The following is a 22,599-nucleotide window of genomic DNA, read 5'->3' on the forward strand; positions in this document are numbered from 1 at the left end:
TGTAGTATCTGGGGACCTAGTGTGAATTAGAAAATACTTCCCACATCTGAGTTTCGTGTGGCACATTCGCCTGCATGAGAGGCCTGCAATTTACATAACTCCTGAACATGATGACCTTGAATTATAATGGGAACTTCCTCTCTTAATTGCCTTAATAGGCTTTTGTTTGGAAAAGTACAGTATTGTCATTATAGGTGCTATACAGTACAGTACATGTCTTCTGATGATTTTCAGCTCTGTCTTTCTGCACATTGAATTGTTATATGGTGTATAACGCTGGAGTATGACCCAGCACCCAAATACTTTCAAAGCACCACTCAGTTCTTCACAGAAGATGGAAACCTTAAAATAGGATATACAACCCAGCCAAATCACACATGCTGATTCGCACGGGACTAATATTGCTGTATCACAGGTCCTATGTGTTCTGAGAAATATGGTAGGTCATTTGCGGGGCAATTTTTACTTTACAAATTACAGACATGGCCGATTTGCACAGGATTAAGATCACAGACAACCTCTGCAATTATTACAAATCACAAGTGGTCCCCAGATAACACTAATCCCGTGCGAATAGGACATTAGGCAAGCTTGCTTGTAATTTATTTAAGTAGTCGTCAGGAATAGGTCTCCAGGTTTCTTAAAGGACTCTTCTTTGAATGTTGCCCTGCTTTTGTTCCATTCTCTGTCACGATAATCCCACATTTCTACAATAATGCTCAGATCCAGGTTTTGGTGAGATTAATATATATAACTGTTCTGTTCTGTTTATTCAATCTATAAAAAAATTTTTATAACTAAACTAAAAAAAAAATATAATAAGTAAATTAAAAAAAATACAAGAACCTCTGGATTGGGACCCTGTCCACGGTGTACTTGGCCCTCGTGCTCTAAAACTCCAAGGAAAGGCTCCAGGGCCCCCCTTGTCCCTATATACAGGATAGACTGGTATAGATGATGACAAGAAGAAACTCTTGCTCTTTTGAAGCAGTGTTGGGCAGAGGTGTTACTGAGTAAAAGATCATCGGTTTGATCCCCAGCTCCACCAGGTTGCCACTGTTGGGCCCTTGAGCAAGGCCCTTAACCCTAACTGCTCCAGGGGCACTGTATCATGGCCGACCCTGCGCTCTGAACCCAGTTCTGCTGGGATATGCGAAGAAGGAATTTCACTGTGCTTTAATGTATATGTGACAAACAAAGCCCTAACTTAACAAAATACAAAGAAATGAGGGGTGGCCCTAGACTTTTGCACAGTACTATTGTACATACTAAACATACTTAGTTGCTTCTAAATGGAAACCACTGAAACAATCCTTATATTAATCTCTCTGATTATGTAGTAATGTTTAATAGTGACACCTTGTACCATTACATTTTAAAGAAATTATCATTTGTTTGTCTCTGCTACATCAAAAATCTTAATTTTAACAAATATAGCACTGTGATTATTCGTAGAAAATAGCTTATTCTGTATGCATCTCTCTTTTTATTTAAACCACTTAATAATGAAATATGATATCCTTCACACTGCTGACTTGTTGACTTCAGATAACTTCATTTACTCATTGTCTTTAGTTACCAGGAAGGCTTTTCCACTCGTTTACAGCATTTTCACATTTTGAAACTTTTCAATTTTTACATTTAGATGCCTGCAATATGCCCATGCTCTCAGAAAAAAAAAAAAAAAAAAAAACATTGCTGTGATAACCTGGTCATTCAGTACGTTCAGATAGTCAGCTGACTTCAGTTATTGTCTTATAACATTGTCGAGTCTAAACCTGACCGACTGAACTGCCTCCAGAGGGTGGTACGTATATTGGTACTATGCATGATGGGAGCATCGCTTCATGCAATTCCCTTTTTTGATTATCTACAAGTGGTGTTCTTATGGCCACATAGCTGTTTAATTCATCTTGCATTGTATGTGTGTCAATGCTCTTCCTTTCCCTAAACGTACAGTTCTTACAATGCAACTTCACCAAGCGATTAAGTGATCTTCATTCATGATCTTCATTTATGATTCATTTATCTTCCAGTTGATGATTTAGCATCATCCTTCCAGATTTTAATAATAAATTAACCAGTTCTTACCCCAATTAAAGTCATTTCAAATCTCCTAAGTTGTTTTCTTTGCTTAAAACTGGCCAATAACTGTTTCATTTTAAAGCCGATACTTTCTTTTAGTGCAGGTCAGTGTTTGATAGTAAGTGTGTAACTAAATGAATGTATTAACCTCTGTATCCTCCACCACCTCCTCCTGCAGTACAGGATCCTCCTCCTCCTCCAAACCCTCCGAAAGTCGCCCAGCCCAATTTAGACAGAGCCTGAGGACAAGGCGAGCCACCTTCTGCCCCTTCAATCAGAGATCTTCCTGCCCACAGGTGCATAGTGGAGTCTTTCCAACCACCTCCCCCTCCTTCAGAAACAAACACACTGTCAAAATGTATTTCGCTAAATGACATCCTTTTTGCCAAACACTTGAAAAGCTCATCGAGTATTAAATTGATGCTGCAGTAATTGTCTAACAACTCTTTCAAATTCTCTTTCACAAAATATAAATTAAGGGAATGTGATTGCTCATCATGCTACAGATCTTAACTGTCACTTGGGAATTTCACGTAATCAAGCACATAAAAGAATCTTAGGAACCATCAGGAAATGTAAACAAAAAAGCTTTGAAAAATTTAATGGTCTTTGACAGCACAAACAAAACAGCTCGGCTTCATATACTGTATCTGCGAAATGGCACAGTTAACGAGACTGCAGAAAGAAAAAAAAACATTCCAAATTTAAACATTATTTTTTTTAGTAAGCTTCTAAAAGACCTGCCAATTACTGGACATTTTAGCAAGTTTCAGTAAAGTAGCTATTGATTTTCTCTCTCTAAGTGCTAAGCCTGTCTAGCAGGGAAAGAGTTAGACGAAAGACCTGCTGCTCCAGTTCTGCCGTTGACCCCAGAGGCCACTGTGTCGTTTTCATACTGTTCCAGAGAGATCTGGTCCAAACTGCTCTCAGGGTCCTCCAGATACGCCTTCCCTCCTCCACCTGCTGCTATCAGCAGAGGCACCGGCTCTTCATTCTCCATCTGCACCAGGACATCCCCCGACCAGGGGGAAAAAAAAGTTACTTTTCATCGATGAACAACGTAAACCACTGTTATCATCCAGAGCTTCCTAGACTTTCATCTGCAACCTTGTTCTGATGATTCAAATGCTTTCAACATGTTAATTCTTTTCTTCTTTAGACATGCATAGTATGATAAAGACTTCTGCCCACATGGTTTACTTTAGGCGATGTCACCGCTTTAACAGGATGTTTTCATGATAGGAAAAAGTACAATAGAAGGAAGAAAAGCTTACGCGGAAAACGAACGTTGCACCCCCACCACCACCTCCACCTCCAGCCCATTCCGCAGCAGATCCATCTCCTTCAGTCCTGTCCTCAATGACAGATGACTCACCCAGGCAGACCTTACGAGTTAGAGGATTCCTCTGTCGCAAAAAGAACAAAATGCAAGGAAGAGACACGAGAGTTTAAAGAGTCAAGCACATGTATGGATTGTAAGATGCTACATTTAGTTTTAAATGATAAATGCTTTACACGTTATACAACCATGTTGCCATTTCAGGCAACAGAGACCTCGCATCAGCATAGTACAGTACTATGGGGGTAATCAGGATCTGCTTATATTTTTGTCACTACGCCTGTTACAGTTTTGCAGCTGAGCTCACCCCTGGGCAAGCATCTTCCCCCTGATGGCCAATCAGGAGATATAGGATGTCTCCTTTCTTCAGCTTGAAGATGGCTGAAATGAAGACACCCTGTGAACGTTTATGGTTTTTTGCTCCACTGCCACCTGCAGCTCCATATGCCGAGATCCTGAAAAGGAAGTAGGCACATTCACATTTTTAGTATTTATATGAATATTGATAGAAACTATCTAATAACCGCACATATAGCAGTGTCTATTTTATTGTCCCTACTAAAGATTTACTCATTCATTCATCTTCTACACCGCTTATCTTGTACAGGGTCGTGGAGGCTATCCCAGGAGACTTGGGACATAAGACGGGGTACAACCTGGACAAGGTGCCAATCTATCGCAGGACACATGTACACACAAACACACTGCACCTGGAGGTGCGAGGCCATAGTGCTACACCACCTACACATCTACTTAAGATTCAAAGATTAAATAAAAGCATTGTGGGTACGGCAGATTGGATCAATCCTGAGCTTGGCCTACTGGGGATCTGTGTATGTTCTCTCCACATTTACATTTATTTACTTTCCCAGAGTTTCCCGTTTTAACCATTGCTCTAAACAGGTATTAGGTTTACAGAAAATGAGTGAGTACACCATGATGGTGGGCTGAGAAGCAAGTTTTGGTTTCAGTAAAAATAGTGGACAGTTGAAGGACTTTTCTCTATCTTTCTCAAATTAAAAAATGAGCCTGTGCCCAGTGTACTCTTTTTTCCTGTTCCTAGATGCCATAGGTGAAACCAAATGTGTCCTTTTGTTGAAGACCATAGCAATGTTAGCAATGTTCTCCCTGTGCTTAGTGGTTGTGCTTGGTGGGTTTCCTTGGTGGGTTTCCTCCATGGCTCTATCTCTTACCTCTCTTTGCTCTATGTCATACATCTATGAAACAACCCCTCATTGTGCTTTCTCATTACTTGTATGGTAATACTTTTACAGTACGTGTGGCTCACTGGGAACACTTATGTTCCCTTCAGAACATGTTAATGTGCTTTCTATCATCTGTCTGTCTCTGGTCTCCATACAACTTCCTCTCTTTGTTCTCCCTGTAACAAGTTAATGACTTTTTTTTCTTTTGATGTAAGGGATGTACGTGACACAGGGCATCTGGTCAAATTTTGACTTAAATATGCTCTCTTTTCTGATAATAAACAGATCATGTGTGTGATGTGTGCTGTGCTTTGTGTGTCTCCCAGCTAGTACTGTAAGTATATAAGAGCATGGTGGACACATCAAAAACATTCTTCCATTATTTAATTTTAAACCTGAGTGGAAATGTAAAAGAATATTAAAAATGTTCAGTTTTCATATTCATTGATACTGTGTATCTTTGTAAAGCCTTGTTAAATTTAATACTCTATGATCTTTAGTTAAAATAAAAATAAAAATAGAACATCTAGCACAACACACAAAGCAAAAAGTCAAATCTGCTGGGTCATGCCACTTGTGTGTAATTAAAAAAATGGAGTATGAGTTATGATGACTTGTTATGATTTTTTCCCCCTATTTCTTTTTTTTTATTTTAAGCTCAAAAGTGGAAATCAGAAAAAAAAAATACAGAAAATATATATATATATATTCTTTTTATGTTAAAACAAGTGAATGAATGATGGAAACATAGATTCGACTAACAAGAGTTGTGCAACCTACAGTAGCAACTCTTTTCAGTTGTAAAATGCATCGAGTTTGCACATTCTAAAGACTTAACAGAATCTTTGCTCGTCTCTCCTGAAATGCTGAATTATTGTCTCCCACAATGCATCACCATCCTTTGAGGTCTGCGGGATGCCTACTGTAAAAAAGCATTAAAAAAAAATCTATACTGTCCTATGGGATTCCAACCATTTGGGATTAACTTTAGCTGTGGCTCTTGGCACCTGGCACTTGGCTAATGAATGGGTAAGGCTGTATCAGTCACTTGCCATTTGTCTTTCTTCCCAACAAGATTCTCGCTTTTCACCAGACTCTCTGGCATTTCTTACAGTAGTAGCCAGCGCTGCTTTAATAAGCTCCCATGACTAGGCAGGCAATTATAGCAAATCAGTTCAAAGGCAACTCAGTGTAGAAACCAGCTTAAATAGGGAGCAAAAACTAATTTATCTATGCCCTACAGTCTGTGAGACGACTTCTACTTGGTGTGTGTGGTGTGTGTGTGTGTGTCTACTGGAAGAAACTGAATAAAAAATGTGAATAAGCAAAAATGACTTAGCTCTGTGTGGTACTTTGACACTTCTTTACGAAACCTTTTTACTGTGACGGTTCTTGATATCACAGCAAGCACTCAAGAACTGTATGGCATGCGGACACCAGCATGAATTAACATAAGGTGCTAAAAAAAACAGACTAAAAGTGCACTTAAGACCAGAGTCTTAAAAGTCCTAAAGATGTCACTGGAACAAGAGGTTTTTCTCTCATGTTGACAGGAATGGGTGGTCAGATACCGTAGGTAGTAGATTCTACTATTTAGGTATGTCGAGTAGTCTAGTCAGTTATAAAATGCAGTTCTTTGGTGTGGTAATTCTTCTGTGTGGCTGCACACACTAACTCCAAAATGGCATTTTTTAAAAACTACTGGTACATTTATAATACAGATGATCTGGTTGATGGGGAAGTGACTAGAATGGGCTGTTTTTGATTGGACAGGATCGGTGATTGGACGATCAGCCTCAGGTATAACTGATAACAGATATAACTGAGCCCAAAAGTTTAAAAGTGGCGCAACAGAAAAAGATTTTTAATAAATTACATTATCAAAAACTGTAAATATTAAAAGCCTCTAATTTGCCTTTTTTCCAAACTCGGTGAGCAAATTAGTCTCAAACCCACTTATTATACGTGCTAATGTGTGCCTGCATTAGAAGTTAAGTTCTAATGAGGAGAAGGTAAAACATAAAAGTTTCTTTATGATCCTACAGGTGGTACACTCTGAACTATTTACACATTTTCATCCTGCCTGGTAGGAGTGAATTATTTGCTAAGTTTGTCATAATTTTGAGATAATATCTCATAGTTATAGGATAATTTCTGTGATTTTCTTTTTTTTGTAAATACAATGCGCTTTCGTAGAATTTTATTTTCTGTTAGTATAAAAATTTTATAAATATCAACATGAGTTCATTATTTTATTACATTTTTTCTCTCCAGATTTTCTCCTTAATTGAGTCGTATCCAATTCCTCCCTGCTTCTACATTAAGCTACTACTACCAAAGACGATCACATGTTTTCTCCGAACCAAGTGACGCCAGCCGACCACATCTTTTCGAACTGCTCACTCACGCATAAACCACTTGGGTGCCAGCGATATCCGCTCCTTCCACATACATGAGCTCACAGACGCCCCTGATGTGGCCGTTATTGATGTGGTGGTACCTCTCATCCCTCCCCTCTGAGGATGCTCAGCCAATCAGCTCTCTCTAGACCTCCGGCTGTGAGCGGTTACAGCATCACCCGTAAATCGAGCTCACGATCTCCGGATGATAGGGCGAGTACTTTACCACTGCGTCACTCGGAGGCCCATTAATTACATTTTTTTAAGCTTTTACTATAATTTTAATCAATCTAAGCAAATACAACCTGAATTCTGAAAAAAGTTTTTAAATTTGAATAAAATGAAAATTTGATTTCTTGCTACAGGTTTTAAAAAAGTTAGCATGAAGGAAAACAAAGGGTTGAAAAAGCAAAAAAGATTCAGCTGGGAGAACATCTAGCATCAGGTCTGTAACATGATTATCTATAAACAGGATGTCTTAGAGAGGCAAAGGCTCTCAAAAGTAAAGATGGGCAGAAACTTTCCAATTCGTGAAAGGGTACGTACAAAGATTGTGGAATACTTTAAAAAACAACATTCCTCAACGTCAAATTGAAAAGGCTTTGCAAATCATATCATCTACAGTGCATAAGATCATCAAAGCATTCAGAGAAGCGTCCCACCTTTTCCGGAATTCGTGTTGTAATTCACTCCTACCACACAATGCAGACCTCACTTTCACACTTTTCTTTTACATATATTTAGTCAGTGAAATTGCAAGCCTTTTGAGGTTATGTAATCTTACTGAAATCAAAATGATTACTTTAAAGTTAATTTGTTCAAACAAGCAAAGTTCAACTGTATGGGATATTTGATTTGTCTTTACTTGAAAATAATAAAAAAAATGAGGACAATCTTCACAACTACTTTTTCCCGATTTTATTTTCACTAGGGAACCTTGATGAACACTTACTTGTATCTGTTGGTAGCGGGCACCTTCCACATCTGTACACCTTTGACAGGGCCTTCTTTTCCCACCACCACACTAACATTGGTGTTACGATATGCACTGTTGCACTGCGCCTGATTAGGGCCCCGAGGTCCACTGGCCCCACATGAGGTGAACGACCATGTCACCTGAGACACCTCTGAAAAGGGAGCATTAACTGGCTCATTCGTTGTTGTTCACTTTTGCTGCATTTATCAATATTATAGAAAGTTTAAGATTCAAAAAGTGAACTCAGGTTTATGAATCCAAAAATAACTAATCATAATGTCATATCATAAGAATCAAGCACTGTACCTGAGGCAGAAGGCTCAGGAAGAGGACTCAGGGAGTCTAACTGGCTGGTGGAGTCCAAATCATGTTGGCGGCCAAGATGCAGGGATTGTAGGTCTAATTGAATACGTTGAGAAAACATAACAAAAACACACAGGCTATAGCAACTCTCCAAGCCTTCAATTACAAACAAAGCACAATCACAATAGTGTTAAAATGTGTTCTGATAACCTAATTTACGAATTTTATATGGTAAACACCATGATATTTTTTATGAAAAGCAGGCAAACAAAAGCTTTTTATTATTAACACATGTAAATCTGCACAATAATGCAATAATATAATCAAGCAAATATGTGGCTGCAGCTCAATAGCTCCAGCCTGCTGTTTTTGGCTGAGATCAGAGGAAACTGATATGGTCTTCTGCACCTCAAGTTTCAATGTTCTGTGCATGATAAAATGCCTTTTTTTGTTTGCTTCCCACAGGTGTAAAAAAAGTGCTTATTATATGGGTCTTCTGTCAGCTCAGACCAGCCTGGTCATTCTCTCTCATCAATCTCTTTAAAAGGTGTTTCAGCTGGCAGATCCTCTGCTGGAAGGATGTAAAAGGAATCTTTTGACCCGTGTCCAAATGTGAGTCTACATGGAAGTGATGAGATGTAAGGTGGCATCAAAAAGTTTCAAGATTAGCATGCGACATACTACATCCAGTCACTTTCACCATGTCCTTCCTCAAATGCCGTAAAACCAGGTAGAATTCGTTATTGATGGTCTGGCACCTTGGGACAAATGTTGAAAAAGACAATTAGCATGGACTTGGTCGATCTGCAGACCCGCCTCGCCTTTTTTAGTCATGGAGCTGATGGGCTCTTTCACTGTGAAGAACATTGCTTCGACTCAGGGTCATACCCATACACCCAAGGTTCGTCACTGGTAATGATCCTTGAAATAAAGAATGGGTGATCCACAGCATTCTGACAGAGTTCCTGGCAGACTTCGACACAATGTTTCTTTTGCTCCTGGGTCAGAAGCCTGGGGAAAGACTTGGCAGCAGCATGGCACATGTTCACATGAAGCTAGCCAGGACTGTTCCGTATGACACACTGACATTGGCAGTAATGTTGTTGATTGTTCGCTGACAATCATCCTGCATCAGTTGTCGAAAAGTTGAGCCCGTTAAAGACCTTGCTGATCTCTTGTCATCTTTCTGTGATGTTCCTTCGATCTTGAAGGGCTCGTGCCACCCAAAATACTTCGGACAACTCAATGCAGCATCGCCATAAATTTGACACATCATCATGTCAAATGTCTCTTGCCCAGTTTCACACAGAATTTTAATTTACTCTTTTTTTTTAACTTGTTGTTCATGAAGACATAGCAGACATGGTAACGATTGTGGTCAGATGGCGCAATAGAATAGTTGTACAACTATTGAAGTACAGTACAAAGGACAATGTCTTTTAGCACACTTACTTATGAACATCGGTGCATGGTGCGTCACTGTACAGTATTTACAGTATGCGTGCACCCTTGTGCTGCCATCTGTTGGCATGTAACAAAACTATATAAACTATAATAATAATAATAATAATAATAATAATATAGTGCAGGTATTCCTAATTCCCAATAAAATAAGACATTGAGTGTGCTTCAATATTTGTCAAAACAAACAATACACATAATAGTCAAATACAGCCATTTGTATGATTACATTTTATTCCTTCCTGTCGGAGCAAAGGTACCTAATGCACAAAAATGACTTTTCTCTTGGCAGGGGTGTAACAGTGATGTAGCATGTGTGTGGGTGAACAGAAGGTCACCTGTGTCAAAACATGGCGCACTTAAAGAAATGTCATCCAGTGCAATGTCAGCTTCTGAGTCAGCAGCCCACATGGCATGCACTTTTAAATAGAACCTACAGTCAAAACAAATAAAACAAATACAGACAAATTCAAAAATTAAAACCCAAGCCTAGTGTTTTACAGTATATAGCTAACCTTTAATGTTTTGCTATATATACAGTCATGTTTAAAAGTGCCAACTCCTTTAATTCTATGTTTTTTAATGTAAAATTATAAGAAAAACAAACTAATCATAGTGGGTCTTAGTATTAGGCAAATACAACCTCAGATAAACAACAACACAACATAACGTTGTTTCACCCTGCCATTATTAATTTACCAAAAATGTAGGGTATACAGTACTATGACCCTCCTGATTCAATAGCTTGTACAGTAGATCAAGCTTTAACAGTAACAGCTTTAAGTAACCATTTACTGTTTGACTTTATCAGTCTCTCAAAATGTTTTGGGCCATTATTCTTTACAACATTGCTTAAGTTCATGAAGATTTTTGGGCATTCGCTTATACACAACTCAGAACTTTGAAGTTCTTGCCACAGCCATTCAATTGGGTTGAGGTCTGGATTTTGACCATTCCAAATCCTTGATTCTTTTATTTTTCAGCAATTCTGACATAGATTAACTGGTGTACTTCAGGTCATTGTCCTGTTGCATGACCGAAGTTTTAGCTGTTGAACAAATTTGCCTCTAAAATACTCCGGAATACAAAGGAGTTGAAGGCCATTTCAATGATTGCAAGGTGCTGTGGCCACGAAAAACAAGCCCAAGCTATTATCCCTCCACCACCGTGTGTATGAGGTCTTTCTATAGAAATGGCACTGAGCATTAAGCTCAAACAACTCCACTTTGGTCTCATCTGTCCAAAGTTCTTTTTAGACAGAGGAGGTTTCTCCTAGCAACCCTTCCTAGCAGAGTGTATTTGTTTAGTCTTCTTCTAATTGTTCTGTCATTGACTTTAACATGCTCAGTGAAGCCTAGAGGGTCTATATATATATATATATATATATATATATATATATATATATATATATATATATATATTTGTATTTCTCTAAGTATTGCAGGTCTGACCCTGGGATGAAAGTGGTGGGAAACTTTCTCGTGTATAATGTTAAACGCCAAATAGTTTAAAAATGCTTTTATAACCCTTTCCAGATTGATGTTCTGCAACAATCACTTCTCTAAGACCAGTGATTATGGCTTTCCCTCTAGGCATTGTGTTAACAAATACCTGAATACTCCAGACCAGCAAACTGACAAAATTTTTATAGAGGTCTGTACATCTGCTGATCATCAATTAATCAAGGACTGATGATTAGCTGCGCCTGCAACTTACCCTGTAAGGCTGTAGCTGTAAGGGTATACTGTACATAGTATTGGCCATGTTAAAATAAATACATTAATAATAAATATTTTTCATTAAGTAAATATTGCATCATGAAAAATGTTTTAAGTTGTTGTTCGACTCAGGTTGTATTTGCCTAATACTGAGACTTGCCACAATCAGATTTTTTTTTATTATGTTTCTTCACAAGAAAAAACATAGACGCTAAAAGAGAGCACACTAACTTTTACAACTGACATTAGATATGTTTCTGCGAAGGTTTCTCAAAAATATTTTCAAAACAAGTACATAGTATTTAAATTTATGTAATTCATTTTATTGTTTTACATACAACAATCAGCATTTCCTTTACCCATTTATAAGGTCAGTGATATGTAGAGTGACATCTTGCCAGTTGTCCTTCCAATGTCCAGCCCTCTCCCACATTAAAGGGGTCATGGATGTACCATTCTCTATCACCGTCAAGCGTACCGTTCCATTAAAATCCCCGTACAGATACAGGGAGAAGTGCAACTACACACAGTAAACATTAGAAATGGATAAACAAAAATAAAGGATAAATTACCCCCCCCCCAAAAAAAATCACCAGAACATATCCAGGATGCAGCAACAGAAAAATATCATTTAAAGTAATGACCTCAAACTTTTCTAACAGCCATTAGTGTCCTAAAATACGAGAGAACACCCAGCATAGGTTTTAACCATAAAAAAGGTTAAAAGAGCTACACAGGTTCTAAATGAGTACCTAAAAGGTGACCCTTGTCTACAAAACATGAATTTAATTTAAAGGTAAACTGTAAAACTGGTCTAAAAGGCACTTAAACACATCATATTGAACAAGATAAACAAAAAAGACATTCGAAATTTTCACCTGACAATCTTGTTTGGACAGAATCCCAGGAAGACTTGGACTATAAATTGATGCTTCATTTCCATTAGCAATGCCTCTGACTTTAAGAAACAAAAAGTGTCCTAAGGAGAGATGAGAAAAAAGCAAACAAGAAAAAGAAATTTATTTATCTGCAAATATTTTAGATACAGCATGTATGAATTATACACTTACACTACAACTAAAGTCTGGAAAGTTAATGTTCAGTATACTGTATCTCTATAGCAAGAACTTTGTTTAACAATGAAAAAATGGACTGCCTTTAAAAGTTCAAACTCAATGAGACTGAAGCGCAAAACAGTATTATACTGTACAACAGTTTGTTGCACATATGGTTCCATAGTTACTGCATTGGTAATAATGACACACTTAGCGTGCATGACAAATTACTCACATCCCTGAACCCATCCAAGGAAGCTGTTCCTGGTGTTCCCCTAACTTTAAAAACTCTAAGAAATAAAAAAAAGCCAGCAATATCTGTCTTGTGAGCTTGCCTTGCATCTGCAGCAAGCTAATATTCTTAACCACCTGAATCTACTTAAAGCTCTTGCAGATGCCCAGCATGACTTCTGACACAAGTGATATTATAAATCTTATATCATAAAACTTATCTAGTTTTTGGCAGCACTCTCCAGGAACATCCACATTATAAATGTCCTCATTATGGACTTTTCCAAGGACTTTAAGAAAGTCAGTCACAAAAAGTTTCAAGATTTGGAATATGCCTCTAGGTTTGCAAGAATTGTAAATCAATTCCCTACGACGGGAAGAAGAAAGTCATAGGAGAGAATGACTTATCAGAGGATGGGAAAGTCAAATCAGGAGTACTCCAAGGCACTATCCTCAGTCCAACACTGTCGGTTGTACATCAATGACCTGCCTAAGTATGCTCACAATGGTAAAATTCACTTATTTGCAGGGATTTGCGTGACACAAGCAAATAAGTAACCACACAATCATGAGCGATAGGAATGTACAGTCTGTAGATATACTATATATATAGTATATGTATACAGAAAATGGAACATAAACCATTAGTACTGTACATATCGTGAAAACATTGTCAATTATGTGTATTTAGGGATAACTACAGTATGGAAGGTTTAAAAATTAGTCATTTACCAATGCTACATTGCGGCATGAATAAAAGACTCTTGAGTTTTAAAGGGTTAACCAAGTAAAACAAAACCACAACAGTACAAAACACAATGTTCTTTATCAATAGAACTAACAGCAATTTAAGTTAGTAAATTCCTTCATTGTAAAATATCTGATAACTAAAAAGCTTCAACATGAACGATTTTTTTAAGGTAATGGATGATTTCACAGCTCAGTTTGTCAACTACGTAAGTTAAAAACTGAATTTCGTCCTGCGAATTGATTCATCAATGGGATTCGTCCCAAGTTACCAGCGTCAAATCATTTTGCTCTGTGGCATACATTTTGATCACACGTGTTGTGATTTTTCTGTCAGAAACTTAGTTGACGGAACTTCTGCAGACATTAATAAATTGATATATTATTTTACAACATTTTTATTAAAGTTTACAAATCATTCCATACATAACAGTAGACAATAACAGTAATAAACGTTAGACTGGACTATAGTGTATCATCCAATTTCTGTGATTTAAAAAAAAAAATGGAATTACTTTTCCACATTCATATACAGTCCTACTTACAAACAGATATCTGCACACAAAATAATTAATACCAAATAATTAGGTTAATCAAAAACATCAAGTGCACACAGCAATCCTAAAATATTTATAAAATAATCCTAAAATCTTTTTTCACTAAATGGATTGATAATATAATTATTAAATATATATACATATATTTAGTAGAAGTCATTGTTACTTGTAATGATTTTGCTCATTATTGTGAAACCAATAAATCCTTAATTGCAAAACCAAAAAGCAAAAATACAAAAAGTTTTTCAACTAAATAAAGCTTAGAATGCACATTATGTTTGTATGGTATTATAACATGCCTTTCCTTAATTGGTAAATTGTTCCATTTTTAAGAAAAGGATAGAATAAATATACTTATTAAAAATTATAGAATTTATAAAATTCTAATATTGTTTAATTACTATCTTGGTCTAGAGCAATTGTTCTCAAAAATATCACCCCAGCGAAAAGATAATGAAATAGGCCAAGTTTAAAATTTCAAATTGAATTTCAAGTTCTAAATAGATTGAATACAAATGCAAGTGTGTCTCCACTTAGCCTTATTTTGTCACTTTGCACTTTGTGCACAATAAAAAAAACACATTTGGCAAGAACCATGAACATGTCAAGAACAGGAGGAAAAGGTCAATATGTGTCTTATTACTGCTTTAGTGGCTGCAATAAGCCTGTTTGGCATTGCACAGTTTTTCAAAACGGGCTTGCAGGCTTCATACTGTACTGCTACTCTCAAGTCATGCTTAATGTTAAACTGGGATCTGTAGTTTGTTTTTAGATTTGTTCTATGTTCACAGAGATAAGATGTGGCGAAGGTAAGACGAATGCTCGCAGCCCTTTGCCTGGTGAGTGGATGCTCCCACTTCACTCCAAGCCAGAATGCACTCAGTGCCTGAGTTGTAAACCTCAACCTCAGAGTGGAATCAGAGGTCATCTCAGTAAACTGGTTCTCTTCTGCAGTGCTGAAATTGGCAAGTGCTGCCATAATAAAAACCAAGAATTCAGCTTGACAACAATCCATTCGAGTTAGTATTTAGTATACAACATAAATAAAATGTATGTACAATATGAGTATAATAAATAGTTATAGTCGGTCAATAAAATAAAATACCAAAATATACCAACCTTTTGCACTAAAAGGATCAACCCAGTTACTGTATACCGAGCACTGGCGTTCAGGAAGTATTATTAAAATAATCTTCTAAGCGAAGAGATGTGCTGGTACATGGGATCACTGTGGTGGCTCCAGAATAACTGGTTTCAGCAATTTCACTCAGATTCTCAAAGACATCAATAACTCCTTGATCGAGGTGTCTGTGCCACATCTCGAGTTTTTGGGTGAATGCAGTGATCTTGGCTTGCCAGGTAAGGTAGGTGGCCTGTCTCTGCCATGAAGCTCAATATTTAATTCAGTCAGCTTTCCGAATACACCACTGAGATTGGCCAGTTTCGTCAGAAATTGCTCTTTCAAAAAGATGTGAATCTCTCTGAGTTCAAACACTCGTGACAACAATTTTCCCCAGGAAAGCAACTTGACTTGTAAAACAGCACAGCTGAATGATCAGCTCTCACCCCCTTACAAAAGTGCGGAGAACAGTCACGCTTTAAGGGGTCAGTTTGGATGAAATTGACCATGCTCACGAACTCTGTCAAGAGCTTGTATAATTCAGGGCTGAGCTGGGCAATTCTGTATGTAACTTCGAATGAATTGCTTTGCTTTTCACTGAAGTGCATTTTCCCGTGCGATTTTGCTGCTGATGGTATTCTGCCAGCTTTATTTAAAAGAAGCTGAGATGGCTTATTGATGTGACTGAGGTATGTTGTCTCCAAGTGTCTTCCAATTTGTTGGGTCTCATGCTGTCTGCGGTTTAAGACGCAAAACAAACATGGGTCTCTCCTCTACTCCCACCATCCCCACGGTGAACCCAAGTGCAAGACAGGCTACATCATATTTTCTTTTTGACTGGCTTTTTGGTTAATTAGGTTACTGCTTGTCGAGTTTTTGTCTGCTGGTGCAAATCGCCTGCTTCTTTGTGGTCCATGTAACAAATTCTTTTATTGTTGTTGCTGTTGTTGTTAATGCCCACTGCATACACTATTGGCCCTTTGTGTAAAAGTTTGTTTATATTGTACTGCAATTAACATGCTGACATTTAACCGTTGCTGCACTATAGTTCCTAAATTGTCGCATTATGATTCCACTTTTTTTCTATGTGGCCCCTAACTGTTTATGGAGTTTATTATCTTTATTGTTAATAAAGAAAAACATGAATTATGATAGGCACAAATAAGACAAATTTCTTTACGTTCATTGTGCTCAACCTGTCATGTTCCTTACTATTCCCTACTAAAAGGGTGGGCCGAACCGCGGTTCTACTTCCAGTTCAATCGTGGACGTAGCTCACATGTATTGTACAAAAAATAGACAAAAGTGCATTCATTACAAAAGTGCATCAGATTACAATATTTACAATTCTATACAATATTTTTAGCATGTAAGTCAATGTATAAAATGTCTAAAGTTGGGTACATTGTATGTGTATATGTACCCATTCCTATTTCAACTGCTATACGAGCCATGTAGTACTAAATTCATGCTGAATGTAATTATTCACCTTTGCCCTTAATATACTTGACTGATTAAACACTATCACACGCATCCTAATTAATGTCTCTTGTTGGTATTGATTCTTTAAAAACCATGACTAGTAAGCAAGTATTAGTGTCTGCCCAAGGCTTCTTAGAATTTTTTTTCTAGAAATATATGGTTCTACCAAATAAATTCAAATAAAACACATACAAATCGAACACATATAAATCGAAAATTTTTGTCATAAGGTGGTCATGCGGCACCCATACTATATGTGCAATTTACGGCTTAGTTAATTAGTTGGTAGGAAGAGCCCCTTTCTGTTGGCACATTTTGTTGTGGTATATAAACTGGCGGCTATCCATTCTCTCTGGTGCTAGAAAATTGACTGATGCACAGAATGTGAATGTGTGCCATCTGACCCGGGAACAACTTAATGTGTTCTTGCATCATACCTACAGCCACCGTAGGAATATAGGCTTTTAGAAATGTCTTCTAAATCTAAATGATCCACGGACATCATACGTTGTTGTTAGGTTGTTTCAAAGACACTCCTCTACGAAGAGTAGATTTTAAGCCACATTCTAAAAAAAAATCTTGGACAAGACCAATGACCAGGCAACAAGCACTGGATTCTTATGAGGCCGCCTTAGAAAGACCATAGGGGTCTCCAAGTGACACAGTGGTAAAGTGCTCGCCCTACTGTATCATCCGTTCGATTCCCGGGTGATGCTGTAACGTCTCGAAACCGGCGTCTGTGAGCTCCGAGTGCCACCCCCAACGGTGCGTAAGCGAGCTGACTGGTAGTGATAGCCTTAATGTTAAAGCCCCCTAGTGATGGGAAGGAATTGAATACGACTAAATTAGAGAGAAAATCGGGGTAGAGAAAAAAGACCATACAGTTTGTTTAGTGTGTTAGCAGCCGTTTGTATGGATATTTTTGATCGCTGCTTAACTGGGATGTGAAAATTTTAATTTCCCTTCGTGATTAATAAAGTACTCAATTATTATTATTATAAAATGTATACCTACTGCCATGCAAACCCCATAGTCTCCATCTTCATATTAAGTTTTGAAGAATAAATGACCTGATGCTAAATATTGATTGCCGTATAGAAATTTTATTGCATAAAATGACAAATATTTTTATCTCAATTTTTATTTTCTTTTATAACTGGTCTACTACTTTTACAAAAGCCTCTTTAAAGTATGGGTGTTTAGGACTTAACTGCCTTTATATTTAAAACAGCTGAAATGTCAAAACCATTTCCAGATTTCTCAAATTCACCCAGGAAAATTATAGAAAGACAGGTGTTGACCTGTTTCAACTCCATGGATGTTTAGTACTGAGCTAGAATTACACAGCTGGATACTAGTCTGTCAGAAACTAGACTGCCTGCCAACATAAAGATAAAATATATCCTACTTAATCCCTCCCAGACCTCTTTTAATTTATTAGGACTATTTACAAAGAATATTCTAATCACTGGGAATTCTGTCTGGTATGTGCACAGCATGCAAATAAAATATGCCATTAGTTATTTTGGAAAGCACAAAACATTTGTAGGGAAAGTCCCAAGTTCATGACTAAAAATATACTGTAATATGAGAAATGTAGACAGGTCATAGATCACACAGACTCACGCTTCTGTGGCCTTTTTATGCAGGCAAGAAAACAGCATCACAAAATAGCAATTATTTACAACTAAATTAAATCATTGTGTGACTTATTGTTTTACACATGACAAAATCAAGTGCAGTTTTGTCATAAGAAATGCTAAACAGCTACTGGTGTTTCTTGACATTTGTCCTGTTTGAAAGAGGTATATATTGTTTCACAACCCAAAAATATTCATATAAAAATAATTAATATAAAATATAAAGTAAAAATGAAAACAAATTAACCTGCAAATTAACTTTACTTTTGAAAAGAACTGTTGTTAGATGAGGGAAGCATGAGGAGGGGGGCTACTGTATAGGGCGACTTACTCACACACACACACACACACACACACACACACACACACGCACACAAACGGAATCACTTCTTAAAACAGATTGATCACCTGCACCGCTACAGCCCTTTTAACTTTTTTTCTTTACGGAGGCTGTTGTTGCAGTACAGTCACTACAATTTGTCACAAAATCTTGTGCACACACACACACATGTGGTTACAATGTTATAATAAACAGTACTCGCGCACATGTACTGTTTATTATTCGCGCGCATGCATGTATAGTCAACATCCATACGCGCGAGTAATAAACAGTACTCGCACACATGGATGTTGACTATACTGTACAAGTGACACGCACACTGAGAGTGAGAATAGGAGACGATTACCCACAATCCCAAGCGAGATAGAAGGAGGATCATTGGCTCAGTTGTTATATCATGATGCTTAGCTGACAAAGCATATACGTACTTATATAAAGTACTCTTTTATCAAGACCTTGCTCCTTTAACATGTTAAAATTTCTTGCAAAACACTCGCAGACCAAGTTACTCGCAATCTAAGGTTCCACTGTAATGTACAAAATTTATACATAAAATACATATTGTATAAAAATGTTTCTTATAATACAATGGAATTCATTTATACTGTATACTGTATACTCTCTCTCTCTCTCTATATATATATATATATATATACTGTATATATTTATATTTATATATATATATATATATATATATACTATATATACAGTGGTGTGAAAAACTATTTGCCCCCTTCCTGATTTTTTATTCTTTTGCATGTTTGTCACACAAAATGTTTCTGATCATCAAACACATTTAACTATTAGTCAAAAATAACACAAGTAAACACAAAATGCAGTTTTTAAATGATGATTTTTATTATTTAGGGAGAAAAAAAATCCAAACCTACATGGCCCTGTGTGAAAAAGTAATTGTCCCCTGAACCTAATAACTGATTGGGCCACCCTTAGCAGCAATAACTGCAATCAAGCGTTTGCGATAACTTGCAACGAGTCTTTTACAGCGCTCTGGAGGAATTTCGGCCAACTCATCTTTGCAGAATTGTTGTAATTCAGCTTTATTTGAGGGTTTTCTAGCATGAACCGCCTTTTTAAGGTCATGCCTAAAAGAAAGGTCATATGAGGTAACATGGAGGGGATCTACATCTGCCCCACATAGACTCTCTACTGGTGTCCCGCAGGGCTCAGTACTTGGTCCTCTTCTATTCTCCCTCTATACCCGGTCTCTTGGTAAGGTCATATTATCGCATGGATTCTCATATCACTGTTATGCAGACGACACCCAACTTGTTCTCTCCTTTCCTCCCTCTGACACTCAGGTTTCCACCCGGATCTCAGCATGTCTGGCAGACATCTCTTTTTGGATGGCTGCTCATCAGCTGAAGCTTAATCTCAGTAAAACCGAACTGTTGTTTATCCCTTGTGACTCATCTCCAGGTCAAGACCTTGTGATATCCATGGACAACAACCAAATCACTCCCTCAACCACTGCCCGCAATCTTGGGGTAACCGTGGACAATCATCTGTCATTTTCCCCACACATCGCTAACCTTACTCGCTCTTGTCGATTTCTTCTTTACAATATCAGAAGAATTCGCCCATTTCTTTCTTCACAGGCTACTCAGGTGCTTGTTCAGTCCCTCGTTATTTCAAGACTGGACTACTGCAACTCGCTCCTGGCAGGCCTGCCTTTGTCCACGATTCGTCCTCTGCAACTGATCCAGAATGCAGCAGCACGACTCGTTTTTAACCTTCCCAAGTTTTCCCACACCACCCCACTCCTCCGCTCCCTGCACTGGCTTCCTGTAGCTGCCCGCATCAAATTCAAAACACTGATGCTTGCCTACAAAGCTAAAAATGGCCCAGCACCCACTTACCTCTCTGCGCTAATTACACCACGAACTGCACCAAGTTCCCTCCGATCCTCCAGCACTGCTCGCCTCATCCCACCATCTCTCAGGGATCGAGGGCGGCATTCATCCAGGCTCTTTTCTGTTCTGGCACCTAGGTGGTGGAATGAACTTCCTCTAGATGTCCGTACATCAGAGACTTTGACTATCTTTAAACGACGACTCAAGACGCATCTGTTTCTCCAGTATTTGGACTAACCCCCCCCCAAAAAAAAAAAAAAAAAAAAAAAAAAAACTCAGATGTGTTGTACTAATGGTACTTAGTTATTAACCTAGTTAACCCAGTGTAAGTATGTATCCAATGTTGTAAACATTAAAGCACTTTTTGTAAGTCGCTCTGGATAAGAGCGTCTGCCAAATGCCTAAATGTAAATGTAAATGCCACAACATCTCAATAGAATTCAGGTCTGGACTTTGACTAGGCCACTCCAAAGTCTTCATTTTGTTTTTCTTCAGCCATTCAGAGGTGGATTTGCTGGTGTGTTTTGGGTCATTGTCCTGCTGCAGCACCCAAGATCGCTTCAGCTTGAGTTGACGAACAGATGGCCGGACATTCTCCTTCAGGATTTTTTGGTAGACAGTAGAATTCATGGTTCCATCTATCACAGCAAGCCTTCCAGGTCCTGAAGCAGCAAAACAACCCCAGACCATCACACTACCACCACCATATTTTACTGTTGGTATGATGTTCTTTTTCTGAAATGCTGTGTTACTTTTACGCCAGATGTAACGGGACACGCACCTTCCAAAAAGTTCAACTTTTGTCTCGTTGGTCCACAAGGTATTTTCCCAAAAGTCTTGGCAATCATTGAGATGTTTTTTAGCAACATTGAGACGAGCCTTAATGTTCTTTTTGCTTAAAAGTGGCTTGCGCCTTGAAAATCTGCCATGCAGGCCATTTTTGCCCAGTCTCTTTCTTATGGTGGAGTCGTGAACACTGACCTTAATTGAAGCAAGTGAGGCCTGCAGTTCTTTAGATGTTGTCCTGGGGTCTTTTGTGGCCTCTCGGATGAGTTGTCTCTGCGCTCTTGGGGTAATTTTGGTCGGCCGGCCACTCCTGGGAAGATTCACCACTGTTCCATGTTTTTGCCATTTGTGGATAATGGCGCTCACTGTGGTTCGCTGGAGTCCCAAAGCTTTAGAAATAGCTTTATAACCTTTACCAGACTGATAGATCTCAATTACTTTTGTTCTCATTTGTTCCTGAATTTCTTTGGATCTTGGCATGATGTCTAGCTTTTGAGGTGCTTTTGGTCTACTTCTCTGTGTCAGGTAGTTCCTATTTAAGTGATTTCTTGATTGAAACAGGTGTGGCAGTAGTCAGGCCTGGGGGTCACTACAGAAATTCAACTCAGGTGTGATAAACCACAGTTAAGTTATTTTTTAACAAGGGGGGCAATCACTTTTTCACACAGGGCCATGTAGATTTGGAGTTTTTTTTTCTCCCTTAATAACGTAAACCTTTATTTAAAAACTGCATTTTGTGTTCAATTATGTTATCTTTGACTAATAGTTAACGGTTTTTGATGAGCAGAAACATTTAAGTGTGACAAACATGCAAAAGAATAAAAAATCAGGAAGGGGGCAAATAGTTTTTCACACCACTGTATATATATATATATATATATATATATATATATATATATATATATATATACTGTATATATTATAAACCCCTATGTAGCATGTTGTTGCTACATATTCACCTTGAGTATTCTGGAGTGTTGTTCCTAATAGGTCAGTACTTCTGGCTAGTTGTTCTCCACTGGCCAGATTCCATGAAGACTGTATTTCAGAGACTGTCCAACCACAGGAGCTGAGCTCAAATGAACAATACGCCCCCAGTGGCAATGCATCTGTGAATATAAGGACAAATGTTTTTTACAGAATGTAATATAAAGTTCTAGATATCAACAATAACAGTCAAACAATCAAACAGAATCATTACAATTTAAACTGAAATCAACCAAACATAAAAAACATTTTGCTATATCTCAATTTGTATCTCAGTCATATCTACATCATTCGAAG

The 22,599-nt window shown here is 37.8% G+C and overlaps 1 protein-coding gene across 1 annotated transcript in view; it reads right to left on the reverse strand.

The window, feature by feature from the left end:
- ltk (leukocyte receptor tyrosine kinase) overlaps window positions 1–22,599 on the reverse strand; it is a 77,010-nt gene that overhangs the window by 15,305 nt on the left and 39,106 nt on the right. The window contains exons 7-16 of the mRNA XM_053509265.1: window positions 22,275–22,424; window positions 12,365–12,465; window positions 11,846–12,006; window positions 10,107–10,201; window positions 8,311–8,403; window positions 7,981–8,155; window positions 3,732–3,879; window positions 3,360–3,491; window positions 2,929–3,085; window positions 2,234–2,416 (exon numbers count right to left, since the gene is read on the reverse strand). Coding sequence (XP_053365240.1) covers window positions 2,234–2,416; window positions 2,929–3,085; window positions 3,360–3,491; window positions 3,732–3,879; window positions 7,981–8,155; window positions 8,311–8,403; window positions 10,107–10,201; window positions 11,846–12,006; window positions 12,365–12,465; window positions 22,275–22,424 — 1,395 coding nt within the window. The remainder of the gene's footprint in view (window positions 1–2,233; window positions 2,417–2,928; window positions 3,086–3,359; window positions 3,492–3,731; window positions 3,880–7,980; window positions 8,156–8,310; window positions 8,404–10,106; window positions 10,202–11,845; window positions 12,007–12,364; window positions 12,466–22,274; window positions 22,425–22,599) is intronic.

The sequence above is a fragment of the Clarias gariepinus genome, chromosome 13, assembly GCF_024256425.1.
Source record: "Clarias gariepinus isolate MV-2021 ecotype Netherlands chromosome 13, CGAR_prim_01v2, whole genome shotgun sequence".
In the NCBI taxonomy this organism is placed as follows: domain Eukaryota; kingdom Metazoa; phylum Chordata; class Actinopteri; order Siluriformes; family Clariidae; genus Clarias; species Clarias gariepinus.